At 35.1% G+C, this 20,374-nt stretch overlaps 1 protein-coding gene across 1 annotated transcript in view; it reads right to left on the bottom strand.

Annotated features, from left to right (window-relative positions):
- LOC129216798 (angiotensin-converting enzyme-like) overlaps positions 1 to 8,914 on the bottom strand; it is a 46,586-nt gene extending 37,672 nt beyond the window's left edge. The window contains exons 1-2 of the mRNA XM_054851014.1: positions 8,711 to 8,914; positions 6,022 to 6,186 (exon numbers count right to left, since the gene is read on the bottom strand). Coding sequence (XP_054706989.1) covers positions 6,022 to 6,186; positions 8,711 to 8,914 — 369 coding nt within the window. The remainder of the gene's footprint in view (positions 1 to 6,021; positions 6,187 to 8,710) is intronic.
- Between the last annotated feature and the right edge of the window lie 11,460 nt (positions 8,915 to 20,374).

Genomic DNA, 20,374 nt, shown 5'->3' with positions numbered 1-20,374 from the left:
CTCTTCTCACACAACCATGGACAACACTGCGATGTCTGCATCAGTTGCTAGGAAGTCACTTTCCTGGAAGTTTCGATCACGTTAACACTGAAAATGACCGGCGCAGATGCGGTAGAAACGTTTGGGGCAACAACACTCAGACCATTGAATAACAGCCCGGAATCTTACAACATTATCTCTTCCCAAATTTCCGCAAAAATGGCTATGAATAGTGTATTGAAATCAGAAATAGCTCCAAAAACCCCGTTATGAGCAGTGGCGGATGCAGCCGGCGGGCAACCGGGCATTTGCCCGATGGACCGGTGATGCTTCGGGCCAATCAATAACAGCAAAGTCTTTCAGGCCTGTCAACTAACAGCAAAATGTAAATTTTGCGCGCATGTGTTTAGAATAACGCTAATTCGCAAAACCCAGCCCCAGCTCCTCCTCACGCATGGACTTAAGCTTGCGGGTGGAGGGAAGCAGGGCCGTCACCAAGAGGAGGGAGGGGGGAATTTCTGAAATGGGGCTGCCCAGGGCCTGATTACCACACAGGCTGACTAGGCCTAGGCCTGGGGCCCCATATTTTTCATAGCATTGAAACGATATGAAAAATACATGTATTTTTAAAAAAATTAAAAAATATGACTTATTAATAGGAACAAAACTTCTTTAAAGGGGAATTTTTTAATCATGCTGCCAGTAACGAATTTACTTGGTCACGATTATGAGGGGGCCCAAAGGGGATTCATAATGGCCCATAAGTGCATTCGTGCTTTAAAAATGTAAATCAAACACTGCATAGTCTTCAGGAGGCCTCCAAATTAATGTGGGCCTAGGGCCTCACTTTTAGATGGTCGGGCCCTGGGGCTGCCAATATATTTTTAGTGGTATAATAAAAAATAAATGAATAAATTTAAAAAAAAGAGGGAAACCTTAGCGGCCGTTAAAAGTTGAAATACTTTTGATATCATTGACCCATTTATTTATTAGTTGACAACTCACAATTGCTGCAAAATGCAACTTACAACAAGGGCCGACGTGAGGTCATATCAGCTTAGTTGGAGAATAGGATTTGCATTGATACATGCAAAAAAATAAGGGACTGCCAAACTCGTACCCTACCCCTCCCACCAGGTTTTTTGACCTCGCATCGAGTCTGGGGGTCGTCAGGGTATGTAAAAAAGGGAAGGGGGCAGTATAAAAAAGGGAATGTTTGTGTCGAGGGACTCATCAGAATCTAAGATGGTCCTAATCTTTCACCATTGAACAACGCTAGATCAGTTTCATATAACAGGGCAATTAAGTTACTTATTATGACTGCAGGAAAGGATATACTAGCCAAGCAGTGTTATCATTATGGAAATATTCAATCAAGTTCCGGGCATTGTAAAAATATTTAAATGGACAATTACAATCACAATTTTCCCCAAAAATATTGTTTAGATAATACTGTATCAATTTGTTCACCATTAAAGCGCAGAAGTGTTCCTATCTGTTAAATTTTGTTTAAATAAAACATATTTAGTTGTTAGGTATCATTTCAAAATATTTAAATGATATCCCAATCGTTAGGTAAAATTTAATACCTATAAGAGCTATGGGGTCGCTACATCTCCTAATGCCAGGGCTGATTTTTTCAACCAATCCGATCCGCCACTGATTATGAGGCAGATTTGGCAGGGTTCATGATTAGGAAAACTATTTAACTTTTATTTTCGCAACTATTGCTGTTAGATATATACAGTAGAAATCTTTATGTGTGGGAGTGTTTATTATGGAGGGAGACGGAATTAATGCGTAAGTGCTTCCCGAAACCGTCAAAATGTGTTCAGAATACCGGGGTGTTCACATTTTTGAGTGTTTAGATATAGAGAGCCCGTTGTATTTCCAATTGCAAAAATTATCAAAATGAGATGAAGAATTAAGATCTATGAAGTTTGAAGCAAAAAAAAAAAAATTTGATTGCAAAAAAAAAAAAAAAAAAATCTAATTTTTTATATGGTCGTTAAGTCTTCCCATTCGTGTTCAGGAAAATCACAAGCTTGAAAAAAAAAAAAAAAAAACAGTTTGAACACACAGAAAATTTAATAGTAGTAAAACCCAATATTCCTCGAAGTATTTCAGTTCAAAATTCTGAGGGACCGTACTAAAAATGAGATTTGAACATGCAGTCGAATTCGCTTCTAAGGAGGGAGAAAGGACCACAATATTTGCACGTTATAAGCTAGTGCTCGTAAAAAACAGATCCTTGAGAAAATATTTAAATTCTTATACACTTGCTTTCTTGTTTTCAATTACTCTATAATGCCAAAGAATTTGGTTAATTGGTTAATTTCTTTGAACTCTATTGTCTCTTTCTTGCGTTCATGATGTTTTTTGAGGAATATTCATTGGCCAAAACATCGTCATTTTCACCTTTGACTTGAAGTTTTTTTGCACCTCAAAAGACATTGAGTATGTTGATAGCACACAGTTCATATTCAAATGTTTCACATTTTTTGTTATCGTTGTCGCTTTCATTGACTGAAGTTTTGCTAAGGTTTTAACTCTCTTTTAATTGCTTTTATTTGCACTTAATATACGTTGTGTCATTTTACTTATTCCACAGTACGAAGTTTTCATCTGTTTTTTACTTCCTTTTACAAAAAAGGAAGTTGTATTCGCGAAAAAAATTTCACTCAAATTTCAGCCTTAATTTCCATTTTGCTCACCCCCGAATGAATGTTGAGTTTATTTTTCAACCCGACCACACGTGAATTGCCTAGGAACGTACATACACCCGAAATATCCAGTTTGACGATGCTCAAGTTAATTACAACGAGTTTTCTCGTGACGTCTGTATGTACGTATGTGTGTATGTATGTCGCATATCTCACAAGAACGGAATGTCCTAGAAAGTTGAAATTTGGTATTTAGACTCCTAGTGGGGTCTAGTTATGCACCTCCCTTTTTGGATGCATTCGGATGCTCTAAAGGGGGTCTTTTGTCCCTTTTGGGGGGGGGGGAATCATTGTTAATTTCGATGCAAACTCAAGTAGTGTTATAATTTAGCGGACACTTGGCGATATATCGCCTATCTTTTGGTCGCCAAGTTTTGTTGCTAACTTGGCGACAAATTTCGAGTTTTTTTTTTTTTTAATTTTTTTTTAAAATCTGGTTTCAATTTGGCCACTGTTGATGATATTTAGGGAGCAAACTATTGAATCACATTAAAACTGCCAATAATGAGCAAATCACATTAAATTGGAATAAAAGGAAGTCATATGGTGCACACATCAGCTCGTTTACGATTTACCATTTAAATCTACTTTTTACAAATTTTGGGAAACCTATTGGACAGTTTAGAGAATTTCGTTGTTGTAGAATGGAATGGTCTCGGGTTTCCAGGGATTGTTGTTGATGTAAAAGAAGGGCGAGCTGTTATTGATTGCGTGGATGCCATCATCAAGTTTTGGAAGTTTGACCAACAATTGAGGGTCTTCAATTTGACAAACGGGTTTTAACGAAATTATTTATCATTCAAAACTATGAAATGGTGACTGTCCTCTGTCGGTAATTTCTGATGCAATAACTAGACATTACTACTAACACATTAAAAACACTTCACTTTTCTTAAAAACAATTATGTGTGACTCAATTTTCCTATAAAATGCATTTTTCTACAAAATTGCTAGATTTTCGTATGAACATAGATCTTTCTTTGGCTCTAGTTAGTTATACGATGATTTTAAGGGAAAACCGCCCATGGTCAAAGTAACCCGAACGCAAGGGTAACATGGGCCAAAATAAAAGAACAAAAAGAGTAATAACATTTTGAAAAAGAGTGATTACTCATAAAAAATTTAATTAAAACTACCCTAGATGTGAAAAGAAAGTTTCCGCTGCTCAGAAAGAAGAATAGTTTCAAAGGTACTGAGAAAAGATGAACCAAGTTCCAAAGTGTGGGCCAAAGTATCCCGTATTCACGGCACTTAGAAACAGGCACTTATGGATAGCCCTCTCGCCATAAAAAATCTTTATAATACAGTGGTGGACAAAATTATAGACTCATTTTTTTTTCTTTTGTTTCAATTATAACATGACTCAGTTTAAATTATTTTCACTGAAGTGAATATGAATAGTTGAAGAATTAGTTCTAAAATTAGTACATCTTATCAATTAAATTAAAAAATTCATGAAATTAGAAATTTTGCAAATTTAATATTTCATCATTACGTGAAACCTGGACAAAAGTAGAAACTCAAAGGTAAAAAATCCAGGATTACGAGAAAGTTTCGTTCGAAAATGTTCTATTCTATTCTATTCAAGAGTCACAACTGACTACAACTGTATTTATGTCGAGGTCTGCATACTAGTGCCTTGCCTCCTTCGAAAATGTTAATTTAACGCCATAGAATGAATAAATGTTGCCATCAGTGATTGCTAAAAGTTTTGTTTTTGGAAATTAATGAGAAACATATAAATGCACCGCTGGACAAAATTATAAACTCAATTTTTTTTTCCATTTTTTCAATCATAATTTAACTCGGTTATTTTTTTTTTTTCAGTCAAGATAAATAACTGACTAAATAGTCCTGAATTCAGTATAACTCATAAACTTCATAAAATAAATAATTTAATTAAAAAAATTCTCAACTTTAATATCTTAATTCGCAACTCCAATAAACAATAGGGGCGCTGCAGTCACTGTCTAATGGCGGATGAAAAAGGTAAAACAAACAGATGCCGTAATTTATAACTTGCTTTGAAGCTTAATGAATGACAGTAATATTTCATCGTGCTTGTGGGAAATTTTCTTTTCGATTCCTCTGAAATTACATTACACCATAAACTGATAAGATGTACTAATTTTAGAACTATTTCGTCAACTATTCATCTTAAATTCAATAAAAATAATTTAAACTGAGTCATGTTATAATTGAAACAAAAGAAAAAAAAATGAGTCTATAATTTTGTCCACCACTGTAGTACAAAATATCATAACGAGAATCATACATAAACTACACAAGGACATACAGGGCCTGTTCGATAAGTATCGGGACTGGTTCGCTGTATCCTCAACGGAACGATAGAGGGCACTCCGACCGGTTGGCATCGGTAGAGAAATCCTCCACCCCTCAGGTACACTTATTTCAGTCGCCTGCGGGCATGAGTTGAGACAGGAGGTGGATTTTTGTGACGTGTGGATTTTTTATGGTGTCATCGCGCCATCTTGGAACGCTGTGAAAGTTTGCTTTAAACTCGAAGAATCCCAATTCTGAGACCCTTGAGCTCATTAAACACGGTTGTAGGGATGATGCTTTAAGCTGCACAAGAGTTTTTAAGTGGCACAAAATGTTTAAAGGAATACTGGGAACTCGTCGAAGACGATCATCGAGTCACTCAAGGTGGCCAAAGTGAAAAGAGTTTTGGACTCTGACAGGCGATTAACCATCATCACCCTTATTAGTGAGGAGACCTTACTAATAAGGGCGACTGGTTTTTCAGTCGGAACCGTCCACACCATTGTAACAAAGGATCTTGCAATGAGGAAAGTGTGCGCAATTCTGGTGCCGAAAGTCTTGAGCGAGAAACAAAAACTGTCGCGGGTGGAAATTTCTCAAGAAATTATGGACAACACAGACCTGCCCCCTACAGCCCAGACATGACTCAACCAGGCTGTTTCTTGTTTCCGTGAATGAAAATGGAACTCAAACGGCATCGGTTCGACTCCATCGAGACGGTTCAAGAGGTGACGACAAAAGTTCTCAACAGTTTTCCGGAAACCGACTTCCAGCGAGCTTTTGACGAATGGCAAACACGCCATACAATCACGCCATAGTATCAATGCAGGAGGAATGTATTTTGAAGATCATTAAGTAATTGTAATGATATCTGCTATAAATTTTGATTTTTGGTACCAGTCCCGATACTTATCGAACATACCCTGTATACAATAAAAAAAAGCGGCAACACTGGTAATTACTCCATTACAGATCACTTTCTCACTTGTTTACATTAATTTTCACAATGATGCATTTCAAAGAGTAACTCACATACCTCGGCTATATTTTCAGGTGAGTTTTCACCTGGTCCTAATTCGGAGAGTGCTTCGAACCACCGGAAGATGGTTTCATTCTTGCTCTTGAATTCTTTCCAGTTGAATTCGCCCGTCCTCTTTGCCGTCTCTTTCTCGAACGCTGATAGTTCGTCTTTCGCTTTCAGCTGTTACGGAGAAAAAATACATATCAAACAAAACGGAACTTCCCGCAAGTTCTTTTTACTTCCTTTTCCAAAAAAGGAAGTATTGTACTCGCGAAAAAATTTTCACTCAAAATTCGCCCTAATTTCCATTTTGCTCACCCGCGAATTAATGTTGAGTTTTTTTTTTTCCCAACCCGACTACACGCGGATAAGTGCCTAAGAACGTATAAACACCCGAAATATCCATTTTGACATTCCCCTAGTTAATTGCAACGACTTTTCTCGTGACGTATGCACGTATGTATGTATGTGCGTATGTATGTCGCATAACTCAAGAACGGTGTGTCCTAGAAAGTTAAAATTTGGTACGTAGACTCTTAGTGGGGTCTAGTTGTGTCCCTCTCCTTTTGGTTGCATTCGGGTGTTTCTAAAGGGGTCTTTCGCCCCTTTTTGGGGGGAAATCATTGTTAATTTCGATGTATACTCAAGTGGTGTTATAATTTGGCGGACACTTGGCGATATATCGCCAGTAATTTGGTCGCCAAGTTTTGTCGCCAACTTGGCGGCAAATTTGGCGATTTTTTTTTTAAATTTGGTTTCAATTTGGCCACTGGTGGTGATATTTAGAGAGTAAACAATTGAATCACATTAAAATTGCCAATAATGGGAAAATTACATTGAAATTGGAGTAAAAGGAAGTTATGTGATGCTCACATCAGCTCGTTTTTTTTTTTAATAACCATCATCACTTAGGATTCTATAATGCCTAAATTTGGTGCATTGGTACTGGCTATATTGACCTTTTCCCGCCTTAAACAGAAGTAAAAAGGTTCTCTATACATCTATATAAAAACATTTGTAAAACGCCTACCAGTTCTGAATGCTCCGAAAGAATCGAAAATATTAATAATAAGCAAATCAAGAGTAGTTATCAAAAATTGGCTTCAAATGTTCAGGCGCCATCGGATGGCAGTGTTTTGTCTAACGGATAGTAAATGCAATAAAACAAGAAAAAAAATGTTTTTTCTGGTGTTGATATGTGATGAACTTCTTTTTAACTCTTCCTAGAGTAAATGTAATTTAAAATATGTTGAAATATCAGAGCTTATATTTTTCAGAAAACTTTTAAATACATTTTGGATGTCACTCTCTAAAGGATTATCACTCGACACCCCCCCCCCCCCCCCACTCGTACTGATGCTAATGCGTTTGATAGATGATATATAATGTAAAATACATCAGAATTTCAATATTCATATTTTTTAGAAACTCTTTACTGCATTTTGAGTGTCATCCCCCGGAAGGTTGTCAGCTTACGCAAATGCCACCCCCTAGTGATATTACTCTGTGGGCAGGATTAAATATTTTTAAACGTTGGGAAAACTTTTTAGAACTCAAGTATCTATATTTCTCATGACCTCTTAAATCGAATTTAGTATCAGTCACCTTCCAGAGAGTGTCTCCCAATGCAAGCCTACCTCTCCCCGTGGTGATGCAACTGCGTTTGATAGATAAAATATAATTTAAAACTAGCTGCGTTGCCCGGTCTATTTTGAAAACAGAAATTGTGTCAATTGACGTATATTCAACAATCAGACATAAATAAAAGAAAAAAAATCATCATGCAAAATTTTAAATCCAAACAATGACGACTGATATTAAAATACTTTTAAGAAATTAAAATAAAATGAGAAAGATGGATTTAAAAAGCGTAACCATGGAAACACAAAATAAAATAAGTTTCAGAATTGAAAATGAGAAAGTTGAAAATAATATTTTAAAAAAGCGTTACCGTGGAAACGCAAAATAAAATGGTTAAAAACTTGAATAGAGAACAGATTTTTGAACTTCATTTAATTCGCTTGTAACTTTTTTTCTAATAGAGATAGAGGGTTAAACTTCCGACCATAGGTCGAGTTAGATCTGGAGTAAAAAAGGTAGCTCTTTCAATGGTGTCAAAAAGAAAACTGTAGGACAATTCCTTCACTTTTTATTAATAAATTTAATGAAGAAAGTAGTGCCGAAATTTCAGCTAAGCCTAAACTAATTCGAGCTAAAAACGTAAATAACTCCCTCCGCAATTAGGTTAGAGCGTTGGAACAAATTGCGTAGAACGCGGAAAATTCTTCTCTTTCCAACGATATATAATATTACTAATTGCGAGTAATTTTTCACCCCCGTATTCGGGAATTATGTGAAAATTGGGCCTAAATTGAAATAAAAAAGGAACTATTCATCTAATTGTTTTCGAACTGGTCTGCAAACCTTCTCAAGACTTAAAGGAATTGTGAAAATTTCAGTGAAATCGGCCGGGTAGTTCTCGAGTTTTGTGAGTTCAAACACACAGACGCTTTTTGGAGACTTCATTTTATACTATGTAGAGATACGTATTGTTGAGTAGCATTTATTGAATTGAAGTATTTTTATTTTTCAAAAACTTGCACTTTGGGTGTTAACCCCCAGACGGGTGACACCGGGGGCGGACCACCCCCTCCGCCCATCTGTAGCGACGCCACTGCTATTATTGTAATGAAAGATGTCTTACTAGTGACTGTCGGTTCTCCTCCGTCAAGTCCGTTTGATATCCCAACTCTTTGCTTTGGAAATTGTGCATCCAGAGGCGATATCTGCAGTTGTTGATCCTCAGGAACCTCTTAGCGTCGTTCAAGCAGTCCGGTTTGTAATTGGTGTTCTTTTCCGGACAACTTCGCTCGATGTCGGACTTCATATCGGCTGCTTCGACCCCCATTGGGCAGGACGTCAACTCCAGAACAACCAGACACACAGCAATCACCACGTTGATATTATTCATCATGTGAGTTTTATGAATATTTATTGGCTGAAAAAGAAACAAAATACACATTAAGCGTAATTCAGACATCCGCCGCACATCACGTTCGCCACGTTAAGCGGACAGACGTACGTTTTCCGAAAAGGGAGAAGCATTCATATATTGCGAACGCGAGTAAAGCGCATGTCCAATACTCTCACCCAATAGCGAGAGCGCGCTCATCTCGTGGAGACCAATGAAATGCGACTCCTAACTCTACGGACGTCAGATATCTAGCTTCTCGTCACGGTGATGGGTCCCGTACACTATACTTTGCACACTTTCTTTTGCACACTTGCATAAGTGTCGAAAAATTTGGTTTATCGAAAAAAAAAAAAAAAAACTCCTGCAGACAAATTGAAATTTTTAATGAAGATTTGAATTTCTACATAACTAGATTAAAATCAGCTGTATATATAAGTTACATACAAATTTATACTTGAATGTTCACATTGAATAAATATATTAAACTATCAGTACCCGCACAGCGGTGCCCGTGCTAAAAATTTAATGGAAGTCCGTTGAATAAAAAAAAATGACGCCCCCTCCTGCTCTGTAAAATGATCATTTTTCTTTGTATAAAATGCGTACACACCTTTTCAAAGAAAAGAAAAAAAATTCTTTTAAAGTTTCTTTGGAATTTAAAACTTTTCGTCAAATCATTAAATTAGATTTACAGTTGCTTTAAAACTCTATTTAGCGAGTGAAGCAGTTTTTACTGCAATTTAAAATATTTCGCCAAATAAACAAAAAAAGACATCAAATAATATCTTTCAAATGTAAAAAAATAGTTCCGCAACTCTATTGTTTATCGCCAAACTCGCCCAGCAACCACGCTCTCATAATCCATCCGTCTAACGAAAAAAAAAAACATCCAGTTGAACATTTAAAAATTATCGTCCGAAAAAAAGAAGAAAATGTCGTACATTTCACTCGGATAAAAACAAATCAAAAGTTTCTTTTCTTCCAAAACAAATCCCCGAAACAATGAATTACATTTACGGTTGCTTTAAAGCAATAATCCTAGACTGAACTTAACTGCTCAGTGCTAACGCGCCAAACGACCACGCTACCGGAACCCAGCCCTTTTGCAAGTGAAGTTTTCTTTGGCAAAGAAAAATGTAAACTATATCACTCATCATGCCTCATTCATTATGCGCTGGGGGGCTTTGTGATAGAAACTCCGCTTCAAATGCTGGTAAACGATGCTCTGAGTGATGTATTTTTTTTCCTTACGCTGAAAATCGTTCTGATAATGTCTTATGTGTGAATAAATAAAGAAGTCCAAAATTTCGAGGCAATGGCTCTTAATGATTCCATGATTATTAATTATGGACGTACGTGGACACGTAAACAACAACAGTAGTGTCATATAAGTTAAAGGCAACAATTTTTAACTTAATTAAAAATATGTTTTTTTTATATTAATGAATGGACTTTAAATGCCACTCCACCGCAGTCATTCCGTCAAAACGCATAAACTTGAATTTGTCAACCAAGTGCACGAAGAATTTTTTAAATTAAGTTTCTTATTGTTACTTCTCTATCAAGAAAGAATTCGTCAGTTAAAAGATTGAATTAATACGCAATTTCACAAAAATATCGTTTTGTTCTAAGAAGGCCAAAAACTTGGTTCAGAAAAGTGTCATTTCATCACGGAGCAGAAAATAGCACGAACATTGAGGAAAAAGAAATAGAATCTTCTTTTTTTTTCTCTGTCTTGTTTTTCATATTTTAACGATGAAGTAAAGAGAAAAAAAAAAGTCATCTGAAATGAAAATAATTTCACTATAATCGCTTAAACCTTAAGAAAAAAAAATCTTTCTGTTACACATGGAATTGCTCTGAACTAAAAGGCATTATTTTCTCTATTGTAATTAAAAGAGCAGGGCTGTGGACATTACCGAACGCTGTGGATCGCTGTAAAATAAAATCCCAACAAAACATAAATGTAAAGAGGAGCCAAGTTCGAGCAAAATGAGGCCCTGGGTAGACGGTGTCACCGATAAAATAGTTCAGATCTAAACGGGTACAAAGTTCCATAGCTGTTCCTCATAGAAGTTGCATTGTCCCATGTTTTTCAATTCATTCAGAAAACATTTTTTTTTATTTTCTTTGATTCTGGATTTTAAACTTGCGGCAAGTTTTGGTCGTCAATAAACAATTTCCAAAACATGTGCCTGCTCCAATTATACAATAGTTTTCCAAGTTTAAATCCGGGATTAAAGAAAGTAAAAAACTGTTTTCAAATTGAATCGAAGAACACGGGGCAGTCCAATTTCTATGAGGAACTGCTATGGAACTTGTTATCCGTTGAGATCTGAATCTTGTCGATGACACCGTCTACCCAGAACCTCATTTCGATCGAACTTGGCTACTTTTCACACTGATATTTCGTTTGGATATCATTAACTTTTGAAAGCTAAATCATAGTAATGTTCTTCTTTAGAATTAAATGTAAAAGCGCTTACAAATTTAACTTCCATCCCCCTGCTTTTACGATGCACTGGTTTCTTTTCATTAGTAATTTCGAAGATATTTCGATAACTGGGAGTTGACCGCTATCGTCAATTATAGGCTATAATCGTTTGCCACTATCAGCAAGGCTATGGCCGAAGTACATTAGCTCTTGGTCTTTGGCGTCCACAATTTTAGTGACAATTGGGAAAATTGCTAAGACTCCTAGTTTTCAAACTCTTCCCGCAACTTCTACATTGTCCGGGAGAATTATCATAACGTAGATCGTAAAATATGCAGAATTGGCGAAAACATTTCCCCATTGCTTATGATTCCGTGGCGCCAAGTTTGTGGACCTTTTAAGAAACTAAAATGAAGCGAAAATAACAGACGTAACCATGGCAATGCGAAACAAAACATCAGTAATTTTAATGGGAATTAGATTTATTCAATCTTGATTTTTAACGGCTTGTAACTTTTTTTCCTTTATTTTTCGACCATAGGTCGAGTTGTTTTTGGAGTAAAAAATGCCGCTTTTTCCAACGGTGTCAAAGAAAAAAAAACTGTGGGACAATTCCTTCACTTTTCATTGGTAGATTTAATGAAGAAAGTAGTGCCTAAATTTCAGCTAAGCCTAAAAAAGTTGGAGCTAAAAACGCAAATTACTCCCGTCGTAATGAAGTTAGATCATCGAAACAAATTGCTTAGAACGCGGAGAATTATACCTTTTTCAACGATATATAATATTAGTATGTGCAAGAACTTTTTCACCCCTTTAATAGCCAATAACAGGCAATTTAGTTGAAATTTGGGCCTAAATTGGAATAAAAAAAACTATTTATCGGATTTTTTTCGAGTTATAGCCTATGTTACGCAGTAAGAAGGCACCTTTCATACAGTGAAAGAATATTTCAAATATTTGCAATGGTTCCAGAAATAACCTCGAACATATAAACACACAAAAATTCGTGCTCTCTCTCTTTATAATATTATAGTATACTAGCTGCGTTGCCCGGCTTCGCCCGGTCTATTTTGAAAACAAAAATTGTGTCAAGTGACGTATATTCAACGATCAGGCATAAATAAAAGAAAAAAAAATCATCATGCAAAATTTTAAATCCAAACAATGACGACTGATATTAAAATACTTTTAAGAAATTAAAAAAAAAATGAGAAAGATGGATTTAAAAAGCGTAACTATGGAAACACAAAATAAAATAAGTTTCAGAGTTGAAAATGAGAAAGATAGAAACAATGGTTCAAAAAGCGTTACCGTGGAAACGCAAAATAAAATGGTTAAAAACTTGAATAGAGAACAGATTTTTGAACTTCATTTAATTCGCTTGTAACTTTTTTTCTAATGGAGGTAGAGGATTAAACTTCCGACCAAAGGTCGAGTTAGATCTGAAGTAAAAAAGGTAGCTCTTTTCAATGGTGTCAAAACGAAAACTGTAGGACAATTCCTTCACTTTTTATTGATGGATTTAATGAAGAAAGTATTGCCTAAATTTCAGCTAAGCCTAAACAAATTCGAGCTAAAAACGTAAATAACTCCCGCCACAATTAAGTCAGAGCGTTGAAACAAATTGCGTAGAACGCGGAAAATTCTACCCTTTCCAACGATGTGTAATATTACTAATTGCGAGTAATTTTTTACACCCATATTCGGGAATTTATGTGAAAATTTGGCCTAAATTGGAATAAAAAAAGAACTATTCATCGAATTTTTTTCGAAGTGGTCTGCAAACCTTCTCAGGAGTTAAAGGAACAAACTGTGAAACTTTCAACGGAATTGCCCTGGTAGTTCTCGAGTTTTGCGAGTTCAAACAAACAGACGCTTTTGGGGGACTTTATTTTATACTATGTAGAGATATTATTTTCGCGCTTTCGAATTTGTGCGCCTTTTTTCCTTTCTTTTGTGCTCTCAAACCGATGCTCCGCTATTTTCTCTCCGTTTTTTGCTCTCAAACTCGTGCGTCTTTTGGGACTCAAGGTTGGCGCCCTCTTGGAGGACCCATTCCGCCCCTGACTGTTAGCAGAGTCCAGTTGCCCGATATGATATCCTGGGACTGCGGTTTCGTCCTTGTCAGTCAGTCTGGAATAGCCAATAGCCGAACTGGTGGCAGCTGTCTTCCCATTGCAGCTCATATTACAAAGAAACTGGTAGTTGAAGTCAGTTCAGCAAGCAAGCGAGAGTCCGCAAACAATGGGGCGGTTCAACTCAAAAAATAAGGGAAAACGAAGTACAAATCAATATGTTTGAAGTGTGATGTAATTTCAGTTTTAATGAGAGGACATTTGCCTTCAGTTCGGTTATTGACTATTCCAGATTGATGAGTCTATAACAAGTACGAAACTGCAGTCTCTGAATGTCACCCGAGCTTTCGGTATTTTCTTGAAAAAAAAAAAAAAAAAAGTTATTACATTTGTATGTGAGCACTTTTAACCGCAAAACTTCAGGATTTTTTTACCAAATGCGTAAAACTTAACTTACCTGTTAGTACAAAATATTTAAAGATCATATTCGTCTATGAATTCCTGAAACTATCCAGGCAGAGAACGTTTTGAGGGAATATTTTTTATTGAAAGCCCCTTGCAATTAACTTGATTCTTTATGACGCAGTTCTTAAACTAAAACCAAATTTTTGCACAACCCAAAGGACGTACGGATAAACCGCAAGCCGAAAAAACCGCGCACGGTTTATCAAGAGTATACTATAGTAAAATAACAGTTTAAAAAACTAAAAAAACACGCTTTCGTAGTAAAATGAACTAAAAAGTGAAAAATAATCTTTGGATGATAGTAGTTGACCAATCACTTAATTTTAATGTAATACAAAAAAAAAGCGTGGGGTGCTGTCTATTTACGTTTTTGCATGGACAACAAATGGAAGAAATTCAAGACAACTGATAAGAAGCCCCCCACGCTTTTTTGTATTACATTAAAATTAAGTGATTGCTCAACTACTATCATCCAAAGATTATTTTTCACTTTTTACTTCATTTTGCTACGAAAGCGTGTTTTTTTAGTTTTTTAAACTGTTGTTTTATTTTCTTCTTTTTAGTTTAACTTGTTTTACGAAAAAATATTCATTTCAACATTGTTCAAAATCTTTTATATTCATGAAATTTGCCCAAAAAAAGCGACTAAAGGTCTCGGGTGGCATTCGAAACGTGGTCTCTCGAACTCCAAAAAGAGCAAACTCTACCCCTTAAAGTGTAATAGCCGAGCTTTAAAAATATTCAACTTCGCTGATTAATTGCCTGTGGAGTAATTGTCTAATCCAGCTAATCCATCTCAGGCATCGATGTGTGCGGAAATCATATCTACATTACTTTGAAAATTTTAGATACATTTGAATAAAAGTTTTGTTCAACAATGGTCTGATCAGCAATGAAAATCCGATTGAAGGCTCACCTAAATTTTGGCATGAAATTAGTTAAAAACAATTATATTTCATGTTTTAATTACCTTGGAACATTGGAACAAATTGTGTATGATGCAGGAAAATTAAAGGTTTTTGTAGATGTTTTTAAAGAATTTTTGAGAGCATTTTTTAATGTATTTTTTTTAGTTTATCCTTTTTCACATTGTTGGATTTATGCCAAAATATTGATTAAGATTGGAGGAAACTAACAATTAAAAGAATTAATTAATTTGATTATAGAATATTGCACTGTCATCGGGTTTGAGGTCGCGTGCCAAATTTCAAAAGAATCCGATCTCAGGAAGTGGGCGAAATTTGAGCTGCAAGATTCCGTTACAAGATACATACATACATACATACATACAGGTGAAGCTAATAAAAGCGTGTTAATAAAAACACAGCCAAACGACCTTACCTGTGCTGCGATACGTGACTTGTGACTTCGCAACGCTTTTTCTCCCTCTCACACTTTGCAAGCTATGGAGGCTTCATGATCGTTTGTTTTATTCTATCAGTAGTATTTCAACCTGTTCAGTTATTCGAACCTGTTCAGTTATTCCTCGTTCAGTTAGGGCAAGGTTCAAAACCTGATAGGAGTTGAAATTTCGTGTCAAATCCAGTTTGAAATTCGGACAGAAGCTCGATGGGTCTTAATATATAGGGCAATAGATGTTGCAATTGCATTATAAAAATACACGATGCAAAATGAGGAGGATGATGTAAGATATAATAAGAGCATGGAAGGAGAATAGTTGTCGAGGGTATAAATTGGTTTGTTTGTGTTGAATGGTTTTTAGTTGAGTGTTGTAACAAATAAAAAATATTTCGGACTCCATCATACTTCAAGGTCTTTCTAACTGAATTGTTCAACTCGTAATAGCAATACGTCAACAGAAAGTTAGGTGACTTTAATGTGGTTTCTATTTTGTAAGAGATATTTTTTTTGTTACAACTTTTTTATGCAATCAAAATGCTCTTTCTTTCAGCTGTAGAATGTAAAATATCACACGAAATTGAATTCATTTTTCATATTTTTTCATTCTCCAATTGTTATTGACAGTTCAATTGAGATATGAATGGAATTTCATGTGTCATCATAATGTGTCGATTCAAATGCCTATGTGTGTTTTTTTTTTGGGGGGGGGGGTAGATATATAGATCATTATTTAAGCGCTATTCGTAATAACCTACTTTTATGAAGAAATAAATAAAGTAAATCCATTTTTATTGTTTCCTTAATTTTCTTTAAAAGTGATCAATTGTATTTTCGTAAACTTTGAGTGCATAATATTAGCATGTTTATTGCATTTTGCGTAATGAAAGAATACAAAGGCTTGCAATACTTTTTATTATTTCAAGGACTATTAAAAAATGTAAAAAAGTTTACTTTGCAAATTTAAGAGGTGAAATTGTTTAAAGTACAAATTGTCTATTCCTAATAAAGTTTCCGGACTTGTTTTAGTTTACTTCTTATCAAAAAGGAAAATGTAGCGCAGCACTTTCAAAAGTAGAGAAATATTGGGCAGAGTGAAATAACGGGACAACGTGAAATGGTGAAATATTTACTGTTTTTCGCGTCACCTTTCTGTTAATAAAAGAGTAATTTAATTAATTTGTTAATTTATGAAAGAAAATACACGAACGAACAAACTACCGAATGAATAAGAAAATAGGTGAGCGAATGAAAAAATGAGTTATTAATTGAAAGTATGTAAATGAATTAATAAATGAAAGCAAGAGTGATTTAATAAATGATTGAATGTGTAAACGAAATAAAGTACTTCTGTTTGCTCCATCCATTTTGACCAGCATGTACTTGACTAATTGTTCAAAACATTTAAAATAAAAATAAACTAAATATTAAACTAGGGGGCGCCGCCTTCTGCTCGCCAGCCTCTTTCGCCAACCGCAGTGGCTCAATGTCCCCTGTGATAGGGGGACAATGTGGTCTTTTCCGAAATTTTAAGGGTTTTTTTTTTTTTTTCTGAAACAGTATGTTTTAAAACATAGGATTTGACCATCTTAAAAATAATTTGACAAAGTTTAACATCTTTAAAAAATATTTTAATCGGTGCGCAGATTCATTTTTTTACCCTTCTGCGCATGACATCACAAGTATTGAAATGCCATTCGCTGATGCCACTATCGCAGAGCGCAATATTTAATCCGTTTCTTTACCCACATGAACTGGCAACGATATGGTTGATATCAAGCGTAAAGTGCAATATTTAATTCGCTTCTTCTGGAAAGGCGGTATACAGCAAATGTAAGCATTCAGTTCACCAGTGGAGTTGCGCGCCAAAGTTCATCCCTTGTGACGTCATAAAGACCACGCCTTAGTTGAAAAGTCTGACATTAAAAAAAGTAATTAAAAATTTAAAAGTTTTGAAAACTAAAGATTTACTTCACTCCACGTTATTTATTTATTTTGCTTATTCTACCAACTTCAGTGACTAAAAGTAGTACTTTTGACTGATGGAAACGACCCAATTGCGTTAAAATCGCATAAAATTTGAAATTTATGTGTTTAATATACAATAATACATACATATTACATACAGTCGGACCCCGATTTAACGAACCTCTGTTTAACGAATTTCGCGAATCAGCGAATTTTTATTTTTTCCCGACTAAAATGAAGGTAAACACCCCTATTCACCGAATAATAGACCCAGAATTAACGAATATTTTAACATCCGGAAAAAAAAATTTTTTTTGTTTATTTGAGTTAGAAAATACTGGATTGTTTTCCAAATCTTTACTAATAATAAAGCTGAAAGTCTCTCTGTCTGGAAGTCTGGATGTCTAGGTGTCTGCATGTCTGTGACGTGCATAGCGCCTAGACCGTTCGGCCGATTTTCATGAAATTTGGCAAAGTTAGTTTGTAGCATGGGGGTGTGCATCTCGAAGCGATTTTTCGAAAATTCGATGTGGTTCTTTTTTTATTCCAATTTTAAGAAAAAAACTATCATAAATTACGAAATTATCATAACGTGGAACCGTAACATGGGCACAAGCCAATTGGCGAGATACGAAATTATCATAACGTGGAACTGTAACGTCGGTACAAGCCAATTGGCGAGAAAATTCACCATACATTATTTGTAAATATACAGGCAAAACAAAAGACCTTTAATTTTTCTATTACGGGCGAAGCCGTGCGGGTGCCACTAGTGATTTTATATAATTAAAAACTGAGCGTATGTACCTATGTATGTATGTCCAAGTTACATCTCCCGAACGACAGTGCACTGACCATCGAACCAAGTATCGATGGATTCGTCATCTTCCCGTCTTTATGTTTGGCTATGTAACATAACCCTCCGATAATAATTAGCAGATATATCAATTAAAAACTATTAATTAAGACACTTAGATTTCGACATAAAAATCCCTATTTTTCTCCATTCAATGCTTCATTTCAACTTTCCGCAACAATGCTTTTGTTAAAATTAATAGCGTGAAGAAAAACTCGACGTTAAATCCCGGTTATCACAAATTTGCCATTTCAACTGCGCTTGCGCGCGGACTTAGCTTTTTGGGCTTTCTGTTTTAAGATTTCGTGTTGCTTGTTTAAATTTAGGCTGAGCGAGAGTCCAACCAAATTAATGAATGCGTTAGAATATTTTCACGGCGATTTCGTGATATATTATATGAAACTACGGAAATGAATAACTGATAATCTTAATAGAAAAGTGACACTTCAATATTTATTAGTTCGGAAATATTTATTTAACATAAATGTAAAACACGTTGTGTACTTCAAAAATGATTGGAATATTAGTACAGAAATCCGTCTTTTGACAATATTTTACGTTAGGCGTAAACAGCTTAGTATTATACATTTTTATTTAGGTTGAGGGTTCGGCTTTGTATTAGAAGTTATGCTGAAATTCTAGTACGCTCTTCTGAGGTTAAAAATTTGGTCCTGAAAAGGGACAGAAAAATCAGACACCGAATCCATTAATAATTAAGAAGCAAAATTCAATCTTTACCGAGGCCTAAAAACTGAATCAGAGAAAACTTTGTGATTTCTAATTTTATTTGTTGCCATCTCATGTTTATTACCAAACATAAAATATTTGTAATTAATTTTAGCAAGATTTTTGAAATCAGCTAAGTCCGCGCCCAAGCGCAGTTGAAATGGCAAATTTGTGATAACCGAGATTTAACGTCAAGTTGAAGAAAATCCTTGAGACGAAATATCTGTTGCTATTTTTTTCTCTCGATTATGAACAAGTAAAATATCTCTATTTGTTTTGAAGGCTTTTCCTGTAATCGGTGGATTTCAAATGCTTACTTTTTGGTTATTTTTCCGCAATCTGCCGCAAAATTTTACTGATTTTTTTTTTTTTTTTTTTTGTTCAAGCAGGAATGTTGACCACGCGTCACTTGGCATAACTTTTATTTTCTAGGTAGACCGAGCAAAGCCAGGCGACGCAGCTAGTGTATGCATATTGTCCGAAGCAGAAAAAAGAACTTTTCTTGGAAGCCATTTTTGGCGGGCGAGGGGGCAACAAATGCATAGTGATTCTGATGCAGAAAGCGATAATAAAACTCCCATCAAGGGGACACTGGACGTTCAAAAAAAAAAAGAAATTTTTGTCTAATTTTTGGGCATTTTTGAAATTTTTATTTTTTGAATATTTTTGAATATGAGGACAATTTTGTGAGTTTTGTTTTATTTATTATAGTATAAAGAATGACTTAAAATAAGTTTCAGTGTTGTGAAATCAAAATAATTACGCAAGAGACTTTTCAAAGTTTTGTTAATTATCGTTAAGGTTATTTACATTTTTTTAAAATAATAGTTCTTCTAATTAAAATTTTTTAATGAAATTTTATAATTAAGCTTGTACCAGTGTTTTAAGTATATGGTTAAAATTTCATGCAAATCCATTAATAATTAAAAAAGTTTGTTTTCAAGGTCCAGTGTCCCTTTAAAAATTACTTTTACAAATGCTTTACATGACTTGGAAACTAAAAACGTATCTCATGCAGAGGCTGTAAATTACACAGTATTTTATTCGCTCCATAAAGTCGATAGAGAACTATTTAGAGTCAAGTATCAAGAAAATTTTAAACATATTACGATTTACTCAGTACTTTTCAAATTAATTTGTGTGTAATAAGTCGCGGAAGGCTGAATAAAAAATGCACACTTTCTAATTATGGATATTTTTGCGTGATTGCTTATTAGAACGATTATATTTTAGGGTTTTGGAACGCGTGACAGCATTTGCATCATTTGCCGGTACCTGATATCGTTAAGAATATTTTCAATTCTCAATATTTTAAAATGTATCAATCTTCCTTCAGATGCTCTGATGCTTGAGAAAGCGCTGCAGTTGATAGTTTATTAGAGTTTTTAGATAAGATAAGTGCAATTTTTTAAATTTTTTTTTCGCACCCCGATATTACGAATAACCACGATTTAACGTATAAAAGTATCGATCCCGATGAATTCGTTAAATCCGGGTCCGGCTGTATTTAC

The sequence above is a fragment of the Uloborus diversus genome, chromosome 2 (genome assembly GCF_026930045.1).
Source record: "Uloborus diversus isolate 005 chromosome 2, Udiv.v.3.1, whole genome shotgun sequence".
Taxonomy (NCBI): domain Eukaryota; kingdom Metazoa; phylum Arthropoda; class Arachnida; order Araneae; family Uloboridae; genus Uloborus; species Uloborus diversus.
This window is presented reverse-complemented; position numbering and strand designations above follow the sequence as displayed.